This window comes from Podarcis liolepis (assembly GCF_965112155.1).
Source record: "Podarcis liolepis genome assembly, chromosome: 14".
Classification (NCBI taxonomy): Eukaryota; Metazoa; Chordata; class Lepidosauria; order Squamata; family Lacertidae; genus Podarcis; species Podarcis liolepis.
In genome coordinates, this window is record NC_139569.1 from 3,465,609 (window position 1) to 3,487,908 (window position 22,300).

The window sequence follows — 22,300 nt, forward strand, 5'->3', positions numbered from 1 at the left end:
GTGATAGCCTCATAAAACAACCTCAACAATTATATGTGATGATGAATATGAATTTCAAAGAGCACTGAGAAACTGCCAATTTATATTTAGGGTTTTACACCGCAAATTAACATCAGAGCAGGGGCTGCTTTTCATTTCACAGGCGTGAATCAGAGAATATTTTAATTCTCAGTTAAGACAAGCCATCCCGGGAGGTCCATAAAGGGTTTTATTTACAGCAACACATTTTATACAAGGACTTTGGGCATCACATGCCAGGACAGATCCTCAAACAAAGATGTACTCTCCCAAGCCCACACTCTCCCAGCGTGTCCACACTCCTGTCTCAGCGATGTCTATGCTGGTTTGGTCATGTCCACAGAATGGAAAATGGCAGGATCCCCAAGGACGTGGCTTCTGGCACCAGGTCAGTTGGCACACCAACTCTGTGTTATAAAGATGTTTGCAAACATGACATGAAGGCTGGTGACATTAACCCTGTCATATGTGAATCCTTTGCAAACGATCACAGAGCCTGGAAACAGACAGACAGGTCATGTATCCACACCAGTGACTGGAGGAAGAATGACCATTGGGAGGAATTGAGAGAGAGAAAATGCCATGGTGCACCTGTAGCAGCAAAACCAGACAACTTCACCTGCCACAATGCACCTGCAAGCATCTTGTGACTCTCTTATCTGTGTCAATGGGCATATTTCGCAAGTAACCCAGTGTATTAAAGGGCTCAGGTTACAGCATACTTTGTGGGTTGTGGTAAGAGATTGCAGGAACTGTTGAAGGCTAGGTGTCGGAACTGTGGAACTGAGTGAAGACTTTGTGAAGAGATCATCTGAGGAAGAAATTGGAAAATTGCCAGACTTCAGAACTCAGAGAACCCTTTGCAAGCAACTCAACTTAGGACTCGGCTGTGGTGTTTAACAGCAAGGACTTTGAAGCAAAAAACCTTATCTGGGCTCAGAGAGAGAAAACTACTTGTAATACAGTGTTATCTCGGTTTATGAACTTAATCCATTCTGGAAGTCTGTTCTTAAACCAAAGCTGTTCTTATACTGAGATGTGCTTTCCCTAATGAGGCCTCCCGCCGCCAGTGCCCTTCCACCATTCGACTTCCGTTCGTAGACCGAGGTACCACTGTACCGCTAAATAGTATGTGATGTATAGCGCTGTGTGTTTGTGCTGGGCTTGTAAAGACAACTCTGTTAAATGGCTGTTTTCTGTGCTCAGATTAACCGTGTGACTGAGCTTCCAGAGGGTATACACTCAACAACCCCAACACTTTCTGTCCTCTTGTGATCCTGCTGCCTGTGGACTTTCACATGCAACTTGCTAATATTTTTGTATTAAAAATATATCTCAGTATGGCTTTTCCATTTTCTTCTCGACAGAGACATCAGGAGGCAGAATTTCCTAGAAAAATTAAGCCTTCAGAGTGAAAGCAATAAGCAGAGCTGTTTGCATGATTTATTGTTTTTTAATAATATCAATGTAAGGACATTATTGATCTTTTGCAGCTAAGTGACGGTTATTAACACAAACAATATATAAGTGCATGAAGTGACATATTTATTGAAAAAAACAAACTTTAAAGCTATACATAATTGGGAAATTGTGGTGGACAGAGCGCGCTTGATCCTTAATGCTGAGGTTTTATGCCTTATCTAGAAAAGTACCAAGGCACAAGGAGCCCAGAGCTGTAAGCAGCTGAGTTGACTGTTCACATATTTGAAAAGCGCAAGGGACACATGGGGGCTAAATGGATACACAGCTAGCAAGTTCCAATATGAGGTGGATAAGAGAAATGTCAGCACGCCAAAAGATGGAAGTCACCTGTAGGTTTTGGCTGGGTTGTGAAACACTTAGTACACTAAATTACAGATGGAATGGCAAGAGGAATGTGAGAAGGGCATTGCAGCAACCCAAGATTACTCCTGTCACACCAGGGAAGCTTAAACATGGCTTCTGTCTTCTCCCCATCAACCCACATATTCTGTTTCCCTTTGTCTTAACAAGCACCCAGTTCCTTTTTCTGTTCAGCCTTGGCTCCAGCAAAGGCATGAAGGCCTGAGCTACCTCCGTCTGAGCCTTCCACCCATATCTGCCCTATATAGGTCTGCAAACAGCACCATCTTCTTGAGAGGTCCTGGGCTACTGTGAGATTTGCTCCACTCCTTGCAGGAGTGACACCAGGACAGCAACAGGTCTGCATCCCACTCTGTCACTCAGGTATGGTTCTGGTGGATCAAACTGCTCTTCATTTATATTTGTTACTGAATTTTTATCCTACCCTTCTTCCTGCTGGAACTCTGGGTGGCCAACAAAGATATCAAAAAATGCAATCACATTAAAACCACAAAGCACTAATTAATCCAACTGAATTCTCATAGCAGCAGCATGTATGGTCATCACCAAGTTTTGGAAGGACCTGAAGGGAACAGCCGTAACAACTTGGTACAGGAGAGTGTGGCAAATAGCTCTCATGGAGAAAAATTGACAGAAAATCCAAAATTAGCAAAAGGAAGAAAACACAAGGACACGTTCTCTGTAAAGTGCTGGAACTTTTTTTTATGTACTCAAAGCATTCCAGAAAATGAAAGGCCCAAAGCCAACTTGTGGATAGTGTAATCATCAGTATTTTGTTGTTTCTCCACTGTCATAAAGCAATGTGCTACTACTGTAAGGCAAATACGAGCATCACTTTGGGGTCCCCAATACTGCGGTTGAGGGTGATGTTTTTCTGTGAAAAAACGTTGTTCAAACTCTGTTTCACAGGACTGTAGGTCCTGCTGGAAAATACCAAATAATATTTGAAAAGAAACACTAATTAATAATGTATAAAGAAGTATATTCCTAGGTGTTTGATTTCTCTTGCACTCAAGGTGGCAGGTGAATGGACTACATGCAGAAGCAGCTGCTGCAGCTCCATTGGTTCTCCTTCAGAAACAAGGATGAAATGACAGAAAGGAATAATCCACTGCTGCACGTGTGACAGGCTACCAAGTGAGAAACATTAAGGGATTTGTGGCACCTAACTTCAAAAATATCCAGGATCCATTTACAGAATCTGCACAGGAAAAACAGGTCTATTTACAACAGCATACTGATGTTCAACAGGACTGGTACTAGGATAACAAACCAGCCAGAATCAATCCATGCAGCTGAAGTGGCAGCTGTCATGAGATGTCTATTGGCTAAACCTGCTCCCCTGAGCATTGAATCACTCTGCACTATCCTTCAATTTCTGCCAAAGCACATGCTTTTGATGTGAAGTCAGAAGAGCCCTGCTGGGTCAGATTAAAAAAGTCCTCTCTATTAGTCCCACATCTCCTTACCCACAATGGCCCAGCAAATTCCTTTGGGAAGCCTACAGGGAGGGTGTGAGCATAACACTCCCCTCTTGTTGCCCAGTAACTGGTATTCAGAAGAATTGGTGCCCAGGACTCTGAATTCCAGAAGAGAGCTAGAGTTGGCCAGCAGACCAACTTTGACAGTTGGGCGTGACTATTCACATGCTAATCACATCATTAGAACATCTGGTGTCAAGTTCAAATAGGCTTACTGTGACCACCAATGACCTGAGTGGTGGTCATAGTGAGCCCCTTCAAATTCCATTTGCAGGTGCAGTTTGGATTGGAACACAAACTGGGGCTCTCAGCAAACCACTTTGAAGGCATACTATCAATCAGCTTATTGGTGCAAAAGTGTTCTTCCAAAATGGCTTGCTTTGGCATCAATCAGCTGCTTGACACTGACTGTGAGCTCCCTCAGTTCCCTAATGGGAAACATCCTAGTGCAGCCCACCCACCGTCGCTCCCCTGCAAAGAAACAATGGGGAGCTCACTTGATGCTCCTGATTGTTCCTGTGGAGTCACATCCCTCCTGCCCCACGTGGGGCAGTTTGGGAGAAATTGCCTTGCAGCCCATACTGGGATCCTTGTCCCCACCCCAGTAGACTTAAAACAATTACTTCAGGAATCTATGGGGTAATCCACAAAGGGCACTGCAGCTTCCCAGCACAAAGTGTGTCAGAGTGAGAGGTAAGAAAGAAACAAAAGTGCAATAGAGCAGCTTCAGCCTCCCTTCTGAAGCAAAGCAGTGTTTTTCTAACTAGCCTTTTCCGGCTGGAGTGCCAGATGGAGTGATCAGAGTTTTTCCAAATATGTTTGCATATCTACAGGGACTGGGATCATTGTGTCGTTTGCCATAACTAACAGAGGAACAGCTGTTAGTTGGTGGTGATTGTCTGTTATTAATCACCGAAGCCTAAGTCCAAATGGGTGACCTAAGATGGAGTAAGGTGCCACCATAACCCATTACCTCCCCCCGGAGGCATCTATTTCACACTGAAATGATCCCCGATGATGTTTTAACTAGGCCATTCACTGTTCCAAAAGGCCATTCCAATCCTATCTGAACATACTGCATATTTGAAGGGCATGAAATAATGACGTTGAAATTACACAATAGGCGAATTAGAGCATCCAGATCAAAGGAGGAGGGTGTAGCGTCGGCACATCAGCCGTGTTGTGAAATTGCAGTGCCCTGCAATGTTGACGGTGAAATGGTCCAGAAACTATCAGGATGATAGTAGCCATTTTATGGGATCAGGCCAAACAATTTACATTTAATTACTGGAAGGTTAGGAGCAGAAAAGGTTTATTAGATTAAAATTTGCTAGGGCCATGAGGGGCCAAATAATCTTGCTTTGGGAGCTGGAGTCAACCTGTAAGACCCCAGTTGGCCATCCCTGAGCATGAGGTCATTGGCAACGCAAAGTGTACGTCTGGCTCCCGCTAAAAAAAGCTGTTGCTGTTTTTCAGTATGCAAAGTGGATGCCATGTGAAGATCCCCTAGGGATGCCTGAGGAATGCTATTTTTTTGCAAATTTTGACTTCCACTGACCTGATCCAAACTTCCCACGCTAGTGTGTGGCTTAGAAGTCACTCTCGGTCAGATTTCACACATCTCCAAATGTTGCGACACAGTCATTACCTCAGAAAATGTATCGAAATGCACTTTAAAATTATAATTTGAGGAGAAAGGGACATTCACATTCATACATATGTATAAAATGCTGGTTTTCATAAAAAATTAAAATCCTCAGATTAATGTGGAAACGTCATGGAACAGACTTTTGATAGGGTTGAGGCAGGTGAAAATAAAATGGGTTGGACATAAAACCATTTGTGCCTCTCCCTTTATGGCTTGGGGGTGGGTGAGAGGGCACTAAATATTGTTCTTCCCCAGGTGAAAGGTGGAGAAGGGCCAGGTGAGAGCCAGGAGTGAAGACTGCCTGTCTGCCAATATGTGTGGGTAATTTTGGAAACTTCTCCACATTACTTACTAAGTGGGAAGCTGAGACTGATAATGGCTTTTTGTGCATGGCAATTTTATTATTTTCCTAGAGTTTGCTTTTATTCACATTCAATTGGTTTTAAGCTGCTCTCTGGAAATCGTTTTAATTTATTAGTAGTAAAGTTGATGTTGCATTGTTGAATTTTTGACATTAGGCTTATTTATATTAATAACTGGGGGGGGGAGAATCCTACTGAATCTATTGTTATAGAGTTGTGTTGGCTATATAGCTAGGCTTATAGAATGGGATTGTGTATTGATGGGTTCCTGCTATACTTGTGATCTACTTTGGAACACAATCCTAAAATAATCTAATGTGGGAAAGCAGATCAGTTTTTCTTAAGCATGTTTGCTCAGAAGAATGTTCCATCAGATTCAGTGGTGCTTACCCCTTGGCAAGGGTGCTTAGGACCATGAATTAAGGGGTCAAGAAGGAAGATCCAAAGGAAAAGAAACAATTGTGCCAAATAAATAGCTCTAATGCAGAAGCTTAATGTGTATAGGAAGCAGCATCCTTTGAAACTTATGGGGAGCTGCCAAAGATTTTCTTTAACATCCCATACATAGTAGGCAAATAATTTTGAACTTCTTGAATAATTTGATTGGTATCCATTTTCACTCAGCTTCCAGAAAACATCCCAAACACATTTCACAATCAAGCAATGTGCACAGAGATAGGAAACCATTGTACAGATTCTGTGACAAAATGGTGTTCCTGCACAGCTAATGAGGAAACCTGCACTCAGACTCATCTTCTGCAAGTTCATTTATTGGCGAACAATTTGTAAAAGGGAACAGCTGCCATTCATTACATTTCTCTGTCCCTCAAAATGCACCTTTCTATATATAAACCAGATTTGCTCACTCCAAAACTGCAGCCAATACCTGCATCCAGCAAATGTGTTGATCTATGATCCTTTATATTTGTGCACGCACACACATTATCCTGTTTGCCTTAATGTAAATGCTGCCTGTGTTAGATCTTGCTTAGATCTAACACAGACTCAATCAAAGCATGCGTACGACTGCTCCTTTGCTTCCACCTTATGGCACAATTTGTTCCCAAAGGGAGATATTATACACACACAAACACACACAAACACACATTTTCCCCCAGCTACGAAACATGAATCCTAGTCACCACAGAGGAAGCACCTGGAGCTAAGACACTTTACCAGCAGCAGCAGCCCACAATGACTCCTGGGGAGGAGGGTTGATTCATTCCTCACTGTGAATTGGCAACTGTCACAGGACAGCATCTTTCTGCTGCAGAGAACATGCCAAAGACCTCTCTCAGATCTCAGAAGCCTGGTGTCATCAACTCCAAATTTAAAGACAGCCCACAACTCAACTGCTTCATCAGACCTGCTGGAGAAAACAAACTTGAAGCCAAGGTCCAAAGGCAGAAATAGCCTATTGTGGGTCAAATCTTTGATTGGACTGCATTCCTTGCATTGCCTATTCTCTCTCTCCTTGTCTTGCTTCCTCGCTTCTGCCCTTCTTGTCTTGCTTTCTTGTTTCTGCCCTCTAGCCTTTTGTTCTGGATACAAATTCCAACCAACGGCACAGAAGTAAGTCCTATGGAACATACGTTTACCAGGGCTAGGATTGCAGCCTGCCTTGCTAGGTTAAAGGAGTACATTGATAAAATATTATTAAGTATGAAGAGAGGTCAGGCATCCTTTAATAAGAATGGAATGTTTGAGGGCTTTGTAAAGAGAGGATTGGAGTCTTCTCACTGTGCCTTTTGCCTCTGCTCCACCTTGTCAACGTCCAAGGGGTCAACGGCAACGAGGCATTGTGGCCTCACACTGCTTTGTCCCACCTGACTATCCTGACATCTTTGTATCATTGCTTTTTTTCTTTTCCCCTTTGTCCAGTTTTATTTTCAGCCACAGCTTCTGCTTTAAAGCACAATTGTTCATTTTATGTAGTGGCAAGATTTCATAAACTCTTACTGAAACGGCAGTATAAAAATAACTATTTGGAGCTGTTATATTAAAGGACCTCCAAGAACATGAGGAAAAATCGGTGTTTTTTGTTTGTTTTTTAAAGAATTAGTCCCATTTCCAAATGAGTGCAATGGCAATACTTAATCTTAGGGTGACTAGTAGCAGAACAAATATGTTCTTATCTAATCTCCTGCAAATCTTCCCCCCAACTGCTGCTGTGCCAGCTCAGGAACACACTACCCTTTAAAAAATTTATAACAACTGCAGCTAATAAAACCAGAGTTTGGAACCACCTTAGTTTATCTTTGCTAGAACTGTATGAAGAAATCAAAGAAAGCTTTGCCACACTAGTTGGGAAATTGTGCTATGTGTTAGCAGCATGATGGGGATCATTTTATTTCTTGATGCATCATGGATACAACTCACTAAATATTCAGATTGGAAGCATTTTGCAGGAATTTCTGACTGATAGAATACCAGGGCACTGAAATGCATTCATGTGAGGGAGTGGGGCCTTGGCTTTCTATTGAAATGAAAGGGGTGCAATTTAAGGCCCCTCAAGTCAAGGGCATTTAGCATATGAGCACTGTCTGCATTGCAAAATTCAGGTTAGGCGTTTACATGACAGAAGTGGATCTTGATTGACCACAATGGTGGCAAACAATGGCATCAGTGCCTTCTCCAGTCATGCTGGTTTATGTGATTGAACAGGAACAGCAAGTATTCTCCATCTGAAATATAGTCCAGCAAATTTTAAACTGGAGCCATTTTAAATTTGTTATGGGTTTAACAGCATCATGTTTCTAATATGCACTGCTCATCATAATATACTACTAAATAATAATAATTATTATTATTATTTATCATTTGTACCCTGCCCATCTGGCTGGGTTTCCCCAGCCACTCTGGGAGGCTTCCAACAAAGATTAAAAATACATTAAAATGTCACACATTAAAAACTTCCCTGAACGGGGCAGCCTTCAGAGGTCTTCTAAATGTCAGGTAGTTGTTTATCTCCTGGACATCTGATGGGAGGGCGTTCCACAGGGCGGGCGCCGCTACCGAGAAGGCCCTCTGCCTGGTTCCCTGTAGCTTTGCTTCTCACAATGAGGGAACCACCAGAAGGCCCTCGGCGTTGGACCTCAGGGTCCGGGCAGAACGATGGAGGTGAAAATGCTGAAGGGCATATCGTCTGTCCTTTACATCAGAATGAGGCTTTTTTGCTTCCAGTGGCAGTTTGTGGTGCTGTGTGACAACCTTCTGGGCTACTAAGAAGCATGTGTGTGAGCTCAGATGATGTCTTGCAACAATTCAGCATGACCAGCCACCACAAGACTGAGCAATGAGAGCAGGAGATACAGTATATGTGCCTCTTTCTCACCTTCACTTGTCCAAGCAGCACAACCCACCCACCCTCCTCCCCTTTGAGGAAGAGCAATGATTCACACACACACACACACACACACACACACACACACACACACACACCCCATACATCTAACCTGATTAGCATTGGATTGGCACATTTCCCACTTTCCCTAGGATGCTGCATTCTGGGTCAACTGGTAGAATGATTTGACTGATTGATTTAATGATTTCTAATTGTCTCAGCTTTGCAGGTTGACCTATGCCAGAGGACAAGTTCTTTAGAGAGAGGGGGGCATTGGGCAGAGACCCTAAAATGTGAATATAGGGTACAAAGAGACGGTTGCAGAACTCCTACAGGAAGGGCAATGGTGGCATCCAATAGCAGTGCCTGGGCAGCTGGAGTAGATTCCTACAGAGGGCAGGGCAGCCTTGCTGAGAGGGTTTGGCACAGGATTGACCTATGAGCACCTGAGGCAGCTGTGGCCAGAAAGCCAAGTCGGCTCCCCAGGGCATGGAAACAGGTGTCCATCAGTTCTCCACATTCATTGGTGCTAAGTTTTTATATTGCTGAAAGTTTTAAAAGCTTAATAAATAAAAAAGCTTTGTCTTATTTAATCCCAATATACTGTCCGCCTCGTTTTGCTGCCCACAATTTTGTATTTAGAGTATGGCTGAATCATTCCACTTTATGTTTTGCCCTTTCGCTTGCTTATGAAAAACCCAGGAATGAGGATATCACAACCTTTCTTGGTAATACATAATCTGCAGAATCATACCCAACCTGTCCTATTTATTCATAATATATCAGCAACCGAAATTATATCCAACCTGTTCTGTTTATTTGATATAAACTTGCCTACTCAGCTTTTACATTATATTTCCAGAACTATTATTTCCTTTTCCAAATTCCACATTGCCCCTTCCCTGTAACACCACATTCATCCATATTTTGTCTTTGTCTGTTTTAAAACTTCAATTCAAAAAGCTACCAGCACTTGGCCTTCAACATGTTGTAGGATCCCTCTATAGCAAGGGGCAGGGGGATGCTAGCCATTGGCTAAGCTTGCCACAGCTGTGGGAATTATAGTTCGGCAAAATCTGTTGGGGGAAATGTTCCCCACGCCTGCTTTACAGATTCCTGAATGAATTATTTCATATTCCCATTGCTCTTGTTAGTGTACGATCCATTTGTGTTTAACCTACTTAAGCCACAAAACAAAAAAAAATCTTCATTAAGTACCCCTCTGGAAAACACTACATTTCATTCCAATTTCTTATCCCTGTTCAGATTTTTATCACTCAAGAAGCCAATTCTCCCTCTCCAGGGTCCCATTTTGTGAAGCCTGGTAGACAGAATTTCTGCTCCGAATGAACTTTCTGGTCAGTTCTGGAGTGCTTGTCTAGCACAGCGTCTAAGCAGGCTCAGGAAACCTTTTGTTTTCTTTATGCCAAGACATGCATGGTGTTATCTACTTGTGTACCCTACAAATATTTTATGTGCAGAAATGGACAAGCATAATAGAGTCCTTAAGTGCTGCTAAAACAGAATTTAATAATGTAGGCTTCAGAAGAAACACCTTCAAGAAAGCTCAGAGAGAATGATCCCTTTTATAGGAGCTCTTTATCATATTTGATTCTCGCCTGCACCTTCCCCTTGGTGCTGTGCCCTGACTAATTAAGAGATGGCACTCTTCCATTTTGGAACGCCAGCTTTTTTCATGAATTATTCCACTACTGGGCTGTTTTAGCTTCCTGTTAGACACCCCTCCTAATGTTCCACAAATACATAAATCCCCCAATGCAGCTGACACTGGGAGTAAACAAACCAAACGAGAGTGGCTTGCCGCATGAAAAGTGCAATAAAATTAACTGATAACCAATTTGTTACTGATTTCTTTTCATCTGCTTCTTCATACTGCAAGCTCTTTTCATGACTTCATTCACCAGTGCCCCTATAAAAACTGATAAGAGAAATAAATAAAACATCCCAAATAAGAGTATGCAGACAACTCTAATCAAAGTTGTCATTGCAACACTCAAAATCTTTCCCCTAGCGTTTGGTTTTTCTGTTCTAGCTACTTAAGCACCATCTTCACTTGGAGAATCAGGGGCTGAAATAGTGCAGGAAGCAGGATCTGACAGGACAGCAGCAAAATTAAATTAGTCACAATAAAATGGTGGGGATAAAAAAGGGCTTAAATCAGAATCATAAATAATTGAAATGGGCTTTTGGTCTTTTAAAAAGGGGAAAGAAGCTGGGAGATAATAATCTGCAGGAATAAAACAAAAGAAGAACCTTAGAATCAAAGTTCACACAATGCATTCTAAAATAAAAAGAGGACAAGGAATAAAAGTGTGGCACAACTTTGCAAAGGGGGAAAATGAGAAGCACTTCTTGACTTGCATAAAATGGTCCAAAGTGCCTGAAGTTAATAAAAGCCATCTGCTACATTTAGAACAAATACATAAAACAAAGTATGAATTCCCCGCATGTACATTGAGGGCGCACATCATGTGTCAAGAAGGAAGCTGGGAAGGCCATTGACTGACAGCAGAGCTGCTCAGAGGCAGCAGAGGTGGCTTGCACACTTTGAGAGCCATTCCTTCTCTTCCCATGTCTCCCTCATCCATCCTAATGGCGCAATCCTATACTGGTGCTAAATCAAGTTAAGATGGAGCAAAGTATGCCAGACCCATTCTGCATTCTGGAGCAAGACCACGGCTGGCTGAGCTGGCCTAAGCCTGACAGAGGGAAAATAAGCCTTTAAAACACTGTGAGTACACCACCTTTCTTGCCAGATTAACTTATACCAGGTTGCCAGGTCACAGGACTGAGCTGAAAGGGCTTAGGATCCAGCCTAAGTCTCATCCTCTCTGGTCCTACCAAGAGCCACTGGCTCCCAGCTGATACCCTGGTATATCTCCAACTGAGTCAAGGATGGAGATTTATGCTGGTATAGTCCAGCTGCACTGCAAACTTCCTGGTTTAAGTGGAGTTCTGCTGGATCCTAACCCTGCTCATTCTCATGGATCTTGCTATAGGATTGTTACCTTTGTTCATTCATTCATTCAAAGCAAAGGGACTTAGAGGCAAGTGCGTGAAATTTGTTTCTCCCATGCAATAATGCCTGGAGGGCAAGGAAGTTTCTTCTTTCAACACCCAGCATGCAGTTAAAAGCAAGAGTTTCAGAAGGAGGTGCTGTTTAAGCGTTGAGGTCCCATAGAGGCCTGAAAGATTAAGAAATGGCCAGTTAAACTGAGGGCCTTGTGGCTAGACTACAAGGTAGCTTGGGGATACTTTATGACCATGACCATTTCCTCTCCAGAACCTCAAATTTCTCGATGAGCGGTCACAAGTAGAAAGTAATACAGAGCAACTTTCTTAAGTGCTCTGCCAGGAATAAGCTGGCCATTAGGCAGGGCTTCATCCAGCTGGAAACCAAGACATGTAAGCTGCCTGATAACTATTTAATATACTATGTTTCTTCCAGTTTCATGATCACAGTTTAAGATTCACAATGTTTTCCATATAACATTGCTGTTAAGGGAAAGAATATCCTTGATGAATTTGTATTCACAATGAAGAATTAATTTTGAAGATAACCCTACTTCACCCCTTTTGTTCCATTCGCCAAGGAGAAGTTCAGCTGTAAGGTCGGTGAAATATTACAATAACCATTTCTATTTCCTATTGTACTTCAGTTCAAGGCTTGTGTTATGAAAAAGGAGCATTACCTAGGATAGACAGAAAAGCCTTTGCTCTCTCTGGCTCAGCGGCAGCGCTGCCTCTCAAGTGTGCCTCACAGACATACATTCCAATGTCAGCAGAGGTTGGGTTGGCAATAGCAAGACGTCTCCCAAAACTGCTAACTCCACTGGTTATTTTGATCCCGTTCCTCTTCCAGGCTACGCTTAATTTTTCAGTAGGCCTGTGAGGGTAAAAGTCACACCAATTATTACTGTGAATTATGTTATCTGCAGTAATAACACACTGAACATATGACTCACCTAACTCTTCCAGGATTGCAGGCACATTGAGCAAGGGACACTTAGAAATAAATCTAGACGCCGCTCCGAGGTCGTAGGCAGAAGCATGCATCAGAGGAGGGGAAGAACAGCTCGAGTGCCATCAAGCAAGCATGGCTAATTGTTACAGCAATGGAACTTTTAAGTGCTAATGATTTGCTTTGCCTAAGCAAAGGATGCTAAAAATAAACACTACTCAAGGGACACAGCTGTATGGGAGGCACTTTCATTATAGCTCAATTTTGGAGGTGGCTCTAACTATTATCAAGAATGCCTCCGCTTTTGCAGGAAGAAGCAATCAATTGGCTCTTGGGACATTTCGGATCTTTATCTCTCGCGAGGGATCTTCTGCCACCCTTATACACATTGTAAAAAATTCAATTCACTAGTAAGAAAGCATCAAATCCCCAGTACTCATTTAACATTATTGAGGTACTTGAAGAGCAGAACAGCTATTGTGGCTTCCCTTTCCATATCCAAAGACTTCCTTGGGATGAAGGGGATAAGTAGAATCTTTAATGAATAAGGATAGCATATAAATTAACATATTTATCAGTGCTGTTATTAATTGCAAGGATGTCTAACATTGTAGACACCTGTCCACCAAGACGAGTAGCACAACTTTAATCTTCTCTATAAATAATACTGACAAAATTATTATTATTTTAACTTGCCTGTTCCTTTCTGCAGTTCAGGGAATAATGTACATCGCTGTGAAAATAAACACTACTCTCGGGACTCAGCTGTATGGAAGGGAGTTTCATTATAACTCAGTTTCGAAGATGGCACTAATTATGATCAAGAATGCCTCTGCATTCACAGGGAAGCGGCAACTAGGAATACAATTCAACTCACTAGGTTTAGATTCCACACTTTGGGGGGGGGGGACCAATTCTGCGTATTACCACTTTGAATTAAGCAGATGTCCTCTCTCCTATTTCAGGGTCGACATGTTCCTTAAAATGAGTTCTCATTCTGTCCTGGCTGTTACATTACCTGCCATTGGCCACACATTCCAGGATGGCTTCATTACTCCCAGCGACCACACTGGTATTGCGTGGAGGAATTACGATGACAGGAGCTGCAGTGGAGGACAAGATGTCGGGACCTACAAAGGAGGAAACCAAAAAAGCCATAAACATTTGGTATGTCTGGTTCAGGAGAAACATACATGACTAGAGTCAGTATTTGCCCAGGTCAGCCAAGTTGTTGACCCTGAAAAATCTGTCCGTTTTTGGAAGATGTACGGGGACAGCCTTTTAAAAATGTTATTAGTACAGTAACTTTAATTACATTAGATCATGCAGTATGAGTTATTATAATCCAGTTTCATTGCCTCCTCTGTGCCTCTTAACAGTTAATGCCCTAAGCAAAGATAGATTCATCTTGACTCAAGCACATATTTTCCTAGTGTATAAAAATAATGAAGAGCCACTTTGCCATTTTTACTGTATTATGTGACTGTACCAGGGCACAATGGGGAACCCCTCTGTTCTCATACTTGGGATCACTGCATCCCAACCCAAAATGGTTTTGGTCTCGCAGATGGCTCTTCTCCACTTGCTGCAACTATATATTGTATTCCTATGTTCACAATATCCTGTCCTGCATTGTATTTGGACACATGATAATAAACTTAAATGTAAAGGTAAGGTAAAGGGACCCCTGACCATTAGGTCCAGTCGTGGTCGACTCTGGGGTTGAGGCACTCATCTCGCTTTATTGGCCATGGGAGCCGGCGTACAGCTTCCGGGTCATGTGGCCAGCATGACTAAGCCGCTTCTGGTGAAACCAGAGCAGCGCACGGAAACACCGTTTACCTTCTCGCCAGAGCGGTGTCTATTTATCTACTTGCACTTTGACGTGCTTTCAAACTGCAAGGTGGGCAGGAGCAGGGACCAAACAACGGGAGCTCACCCGGTCGCAGGGATTCAAACCGCCGACCTTCTGATCAGCAAGCCCTGGGCTCAGTGGTTTAGACCACAGTGCCACCCGCGTCCTAACTTCAATGTCAGTCTGCTTAAATAAATGAAAAAGAGCTTCTCATTCCATGGATCGTTTGGTACTTATTCTAGAACAGTTGCAACTTGGACACCCTCAGCAACGTTTACTCTCTGGAAAAAGTGGTTATGGGGGTGGTTGGCATTTTGTGTTTCCGCAACAAAGAAAGACCAGTTACAAGCACACATAAGTACGTCTACTTTCATTGATGAAATTCTTCATAAACAGCAATAAAAATAGAAATATTTTCACTTTTGCTCTGCAGTAGATCTCCATCCTTTCATTAGCAAACGCCTCTTTGGTCATTAAAAAACAAACAAACTGCTTTCCTTATACTTTGCAAACCCCCTTTTATTTTAGTACTTGACGCTTCATATCACTGGAAGCCAAGAGAGCCCAGGGCTGCTCCCAAGCAACATGGAGGAGGCCCCTTTTCTGGAGAAGAAATAAACAGAGCTCCAAAGAGGTTTTTCCTGCTACCAAGCACTTTTATTTTTATCAAACATTTGCTGACTTATATTTTTAAGATCTTTTCATGTTTTGTTTAATCTTACTACTTCCATGCAGTTTCAAAAGAGCCTGCAAGTACTTGAGTGAATTCTTTTAAAAGATTTTTATACACTAGGGAGCAAATACGAAATTAACAAAGCAGCATATCACAGCAACTTCAATCCTCTTTTCTTATCAGAAAAGTAAATAACCCAAATCTGCTTCTCTTTTGTGAGTCTACAAACTGTAAATAATTTAGCTTATGCAACTCGGCATTCGGGGGGGGGAGAGAGAATGGCAAGGGGGGGGGGGAAAGCTGCTGTCTTAGGCTTGTTTCTTTTAAAAAATTTCAATGCATGTATTTAATAAGTGAATTAAAATACCAATATGTTATTGCTTTGCTTCAAGCTATTCATTTGGGGGAAACACTGCATTGTTTTCACTACATGAAAAAGAGTATAATAAAAGATTGCTAAAAATAAGGATTGCAATAAAAGAGTTACAGGGGGAAAGGAAATTAAACTACATCTAAACCAATGAAAATCCAAACTGGCTCATCAAACACTATACATTAAGGCAGCTTAGCAGTTATAAAATCTGCATTTACGAGATGATGCAATTAGGAAATGGCAACTGGAAGTTTCCAAATCCTTCAGTCACTTGCAGAAAAATCTATCATGAAACTGCAGAGGATGAAAAATATTTGTGGCATATTTACTTCCGTTCTTTTCTTCAGATGTTCAGTAGTACAAAGGTTTAAAATGTGACTAGCAATAGAGAAGAACTGCCCCCAACCCAAAAAAAAAAATGATTGTGCACATTCATAAATGGCATTGAAGTCTTTGTTTTTTAACCTATCAGATACGACTACCGATCTGACCAGTTGTGACTTTCAGCACCACCACTGGTTCTACCCAAATAGCTGTTGGAGCCTGACCTTTTGTGCCTTATCCTCAAAACTAGGATCACAGTAAAATCCTGATACTGATGACAAGTTAGTTTGTCATGTCTGCCCATGCTCATTAAGCCTAGATTGCTGCAACCTTTGTGTGAGGCCAGATATTGATTGCTGTGACCTGTCACTTTGCCACACCTAGCTCAATGCAGTTGTCCCTTTCGACTCCATCCCAGAACGGTTGCAGGATGTACTCACAGGTGCAAGTGAAACCAACCAATCATGACATTGCAACATGCACCATGGTGGCAGAAGCAGTGGCGTAGCGTGGGTTGTCAGCACCCGGGGCAAGGCAAGTAATTTGCGCCCCCTAACCCGTGGATTTGCGCCCCCTAACCCTAACCCCCAGATGTTGCGCCCGGTGCGGCCGGCCCCCCCTGCACCCCCCACACTATGCCACTGGGCAGAAGACATAACAAGGTCTGAAGTTGCACTTCTTTAATGCACATGTGCAGGAATCTTCGGAAAATGACCAGTGTTAAGTCAAGATTATACAGTGGATTTCAGTAAATAGCAAAACAATTAAGTTTTCCATAGAGTACGTTCATCAATCCCTAGGTACAACTAGTGGGGTATGTTTATTTGTTTGTTATAACAGACACACACACACAAATTATTTATCAAACTGCTTTTCAAACTCCCCACTGCTTAAACATTAGATTTTCATGTGAGAGGGCTTAATGTTCAACAAACTCAAGTCCAACCCCTGCCCCAGACTCTGGGCATGTGTGAACCCCTCACCCCAGAGCTTGGGTTTATAGGATTCTTTGGATTTTACTCAAAGGATACTAGCATGTCACTGTTCAAGAAAGGATCTGTTCAAAGGCATAGCCACAAAACCTGACCCTCATGAAGAATGGGGTATGCCCTGTGATCATGCTTGCCATATTTGTCTAAGGCACTCCAGGTGTTGTTGGTCTCCAAATCCCATCAGTGTCAGGAATCATGGCTAATAATCAGATGGTGGGAGTTGTAGTCAAGTAGGCCGCACACTGGCTACTAGGAAAATGACCAACGGTAATGAGAGGAAGAAGAGCACAAACTGCTTGGGCCAGTTCCTGATATGTGGGGTGTTTGCAATTCTCAAAACCTTTACCACAAGGTCAACAATATTGCCCTTTGGGCAGTCTTTCAGAGATCATGTCAAAAATAGAGGGAGAGAGCAGTCAGTGACCCCTGTAACCAATCCAGGAAGCACTCAAGCTCAATTGGTTGATTTGCCCCCAATGAGTTCATCAGCCAAATCTGATTTGGAGCATAATATCACTGTGTTCTTTATGTGATCCCTGATTGGCTGAGATCAACTGCCTCTAACAGAAATCAATCCTGCGAACGTTAGAAAGCAGTATCAAGGACAGAAGGGAAATGACAACAATACTATTTTGTTAAAAATATGGCCGTAATTCTATGTACATTCACTTGGCAGCAAACTTACTTGATGATGCAGTGGCACAGAAATCTGGAAATTAATAAAGAAATAACTTTGCTTCCACTTAAATATGCATACACCCTTGTGCAAATTAATTGAAACAAAGCATGTTTTCTATCTTAATCATAATCCTGTACTCAAAACAAACACAGAAAGCCAGTTTGATCATTTTTTATGTTGGCTGATGCAGTCATTACATCAGCAGCTGCTGTATTGCATCAGATTTTAGAATCCTGTATGGCCGCCGTAGTATATGATGCAATCATTACATTGGCAGATACAGTATTTCAGCTTTTAGAAACCTGGCCATATGTGATTCGACCGCCATTCAAGATGGATGTGACACCTAGGAAACATACAAAGATCGGAACTCTGCACGAACACACAGCTAAGAAGTATCAAGAGATTGCTTCAGCGGTTGGTGTGAGTTTAGCAACTGTCAGCCATGTCATCAAGTTGAAGCAGGAAACCGGATCGGTTTCTCCTAAATGTAAAGGAAAGTGTAGTCTTAAAAAGAAAACAACTCCTAGAGGTGATGCTTACTTGCTTTGACAAAGCAAAAAGGATCACCGCAAGACAAGTGACTCACTGAATATGGATTTGAAGGAGAAAGGAATCCAAATCAGTTCCTCTACAGTTTGCATTTTTGTACAATAAACTACTAAATTCATTGTTTGTTTCAATTAATTTGCACAAGGGGGTAGACTGGGGATGTAAAGTTTTGGTTTTTTTTAAGTGTGAAACAAAACATTTTATGAGCTGCTTGTTTCTTTCAGTTGCATCTATATTTTTACCTTTTTTTGTTGGGGGGACATTTTTGTCCCAAGGCCTTTGTGTTACTTGCCATTATATTCTGTGGGGAAAGGTGCTTATTGTTATTTTGAATCATTTATTTTTTTGCTTTTGAAGGCTGAAGCTTTTACTAACTCCTCTTTTCTAATGTATGGGACTTAAATATGGAAGGATTCCCTCATTGAGTTTCAGACAAGGGGAGCGATTAGAACAAAGCCATATGCTGAAAGGCCAATAGACAAGGTACTAATTTGGCAATAATGCCCACCTTCACCTGCCATGCCACCAGCCCTGCTCTTCATCTGCTTCAAAAGAAGCCAAAGAACAAATGAGGACATTGTGGTGACCTCTAGCAGATCACTCTGGAAGAGAGTCCCTTTGTGCTGCAAATAGATAAGCGAGGGAGCTGGGGTGACTTCATTGTGCTTGCAATGAGGCAGATATAGGCTGGACTTCATTTGCTAACTTCTTACTAATTGCAAAGTGAACAATGGTGAATAGCGTTCGCACTTATTTCATTTTCATTCATGCTACGTCCTGGAAGAAGCCTATTAGCAAAATTAGCAATCTGATAATGGCTTCTGAACATGTGGGGTTAAGATGATGCTGATCAAGACCTAATATATTTCTTTTGAATCTTGCCATAACAGTAGAATAATACTGGCTTTTTATCTAATGGAGGACTAATGTGATGAGGCTTCTAAATAGCGTATAATATGTTGCTTTGTTCAATTATATTAAACTCATCAAAATGCTTCGTGATTGGCCCGTAGAACATCAATTGAAGAAATAATTATTAGCAAACATGTAACCAATATGTAACACTTCACATTTCTGAAAGGGCCTTATAATTAGGCAGCATATTAGCAGTTTCCTTGTAGCTGAAAAGGGTCATTTGCAGTTTTGCACAACCAACTGCTCACATTTGTACCCACAATAGCCCCTTCTCTCTAATTGTGATCCCCAATCCGCTTGTGGGAGTCCAACGTCAAATCTTTCATGAGTTAGAAGCAGAAGAAGAAAGAAACAGAAGAGCGGAGCTATTTGCAAAGAATCGTGGGCAAGATACCCAACAGCTGCTACAAACCAGAAAGCCTAAACCCAAGCCCAGTTTGTCGTTCTGAAAAATTCACTAGATCCTGAAACACCAAGCTTGTGGCCTTGTCCACAGAGTCATAGAATCATAGAATTGTAGAGTTGAAAAGGACCATGAGGGTCATCTAGTTCAACCCCCTGCAATGCAGGAATCTTTTGTCCAATGTGAGGCTCATGCACACAACCTTGAGATCAGGAGTCTCATGCTCTACTGACTGAGCTATTCCTCAGTAGAGTTCCAAAGCAGACAGAGACAATTTGTGTTCCATTTCTCTTAAGGCAGTGGTGGGAAATGAATGACCCTCCAGATGATGCTGTACTACAACTCCCATCATCCCTGACATTGGAAGCTGCTTTATACTGAGTCAGACCATTGTTACATCCAGCTCATTAGTGTCCACAGTGACTGACAGCAAGCTCTCCAGGGTTTAGATGAGGGTTATTTCTAGCCTTATCTGAGAATAATGGGAAATGAAGCCGATGCCATTTACATTCATTCATTCATTCATTCATTTATGAATGAATGCATGGAATTTATATACCACCTGTCAGGGAAGAAGAGGAATTGTGGAGACCGCCTCCCGATCCTGACCCTTCTAGGGAGAAGGAAGAAGAAGACAGTATAGATTTACAACAGGGGTTTGAGGGAGGTCACAGCTCAGAGACAGATGAGGGGGAAAGCTGGGAAATTATGGGACAGCTGGAACAACACCCAGCTGACATGTTGTTATTAGAAAACATTCCAGACCCTCCATCTCCCAGAACCCAGTGAGTTTTAAAAGTAGGAGAGCAAAGAGCTCAAAGGCAGAGAGAACACTTAGCAGCACTCGTAGAGGAGATGATGAGAATGACGAATGAGGAAGTGGGAGAGAGAGGGGGTGGAGATTCACTCAGGACAATGCCATTATCCAAAAGCCTGGGTTCTATAGCCTCTCTCTGTAAGGACTGAAATAAAAAAGCACAGTAAGAAACATTTCCTTGTCTTAATACTTTCCTGGGCAATCAGCCAGGAGTTGCTGACAGCATCCTGACACCACCCTATAACCACAGGTCTCAGGGCAGTTTTACATGCAAATGGAAGCTTTACATATTGGACTATTGGGAATTAAAGTTTGGCGACATCTGAAGAGTCACAAGCTCCCCACCCCTGCCTTATGGCAAGGGTGAAATGGCCAACTTTTTCCTGGCCCTCCTTCTGGCCTGATATCATGGCTCTGGAATTAGACTCCCCATGAAGTGCAGAGTGGCTTCATAGTCTGAGATGGAGGGCAGGCAGAAATTACTCTCAGCACCAGTCCCAGGTGAGCTCCTTCGCCCAGAAGCCCCAGTGCTTCAATCTTGCCATCTCCCCAGCCTGAGGAGGGTGCATTGCTATGATACTCAGAAATCACAGTAGCGACCACAAGCCCCACCAACACTGTAGAAGCCAGCACTTAAAACAGACAAAGCCCCTTTAAACAGAATGGGCTTCTCCCAACATCTAAGGAGCTAGCAGTCAGGCTGAGCCATGGCCCTTTCGAAGCCTTAGCTTTTGCTAAATCAACATTTGCTCCTGCTTCACTTGGGAGTTATTCAGGATCCACCTCTGAACCATAGCTGTCAACGCTTCCCTTTTTTTAAGGGAAATTCCCTTATTCCAAATAGGATTCCTCACAAGAAAAGGGAAAAGTTAACAGCTGTGCGCTGAACTTCTGATGGAACCCCAGGTTTGTGCTGGAACCACCACAAAGAACAGAACAGTAATTTGCAAAATATAACCAGGTCAAGTTTCTCCCATCAGCTTCTCTTCTTTGTGCCTGGAAAAGAATAATCAGCATGTCAAATTGTGATATGATGCACAGGTAAAGAGGGCTAGTCAAAAGTTGGCAGCTCCCATTGACAAGTTTCCATTGTGTGCTTTTAATCACATTTAGGGAAGCTTCCTAAGATGCAGTTTGAGAATCTCCCAGGAAGAGAGGATTTCCCCAGTGGTTCATGCATGCCATTTCAGAATTCTGGAGGGGGGGATCGATAAATAGGCCTACACACAGATTCTAATTTACATCAGGAGAAAGCATCTGTTACAGCTTGTATAACATCTGTGCTAGCTCATTGTAAGCAGAGACATGGGTTCTTCTGAGAAATAGTTGTATGTGGTCTGAAAGTGAGAAGGGGACACTGCCCTTTCCCCTAAATACTCCCTTCCCTGCTCCAGGGTGCTCTGAAGCAATAAGATGGCAAAACCCTCAGCCATATTACTCCTGCACTGAATGCAATTCCTCAAGAGGTTGTGCATATTGGCACCTTTCCTCCATAGCCAACCTGCTTCTTCAAGTGGACGTACACAGGGGGTACCCTTAAAAGACAAGCGAGAGGTTGGTGGTGACCACCAGCCATTCTCAGCTAGCCTAATTTTCTGGTGAAAAGTGGCTGTGTTCAACCTCCTTTTCCCTCCTGGCTGGGATCCTGCACCTTATAGCTAAATGAGATACAAAATCAAGGAGGTCATTCCTCACTGGAGCATCTGCGTGCCAGGAAAGGCTTGGCTGGCTAAGTGATTGTCTGAAGGTGTCCCATCAACTTTCAAAATACAGGAGCCTTGGCAGATGCTGGCAGCTCTAGGAATGAAAAAGGTTTGGGGGAAAGGATTTGCTACTCTCAAGTGTCTACCTCTCCTTGCTTTTTTTGCAGCCTCCATGCTAGACAGTGGATAAGTAGAACTGCATATGTGTAAATGAATCAAGAAGACAGGAGTGCCTGGCATGCTTTGGTCCATGGGGCCACGAGGAGTCAGACACGACTAAACAGCAACAACAAATGAATCAAAATCCAGCTTGCAGCATTTCTCTTCCACGTTTAGTA

General features: G+C 42.5%; 1 protein-coding gene across 8 annotated transcripts in view; it reads right to left on the bottom strand.

Moving 5' to 3' along the window:
- SDK1 (sidekick cell adhesion molecule 1) overlaps positions 1 to 22,300 on the bottom strand; it is a 596,711-nt gene that overhangs the window by 243,404 nt on the left and 331,007 nt on the right. For all 8 annotated transcript variants that reach the window (XM_083474661.1, XM_083474660.1, XM_083474664.1 and 5 more), the window contains exons 7-8: positions 13,695 to 13,806; positions 12,408 to 12,601 (exon numbers count right to left, since the gene is read on the bottom strand). In XM_083474661.1, the coding sequence (XP_083330787.1) occupies positions 12,408 to 12,601; positions 13,695 to 13,806 (306 nt within the window). The remainder of the gene's footprint in view (positions 1 to 12,407; positions 12,602 to 13,694; positions 13,807 to 22,300) is intronic.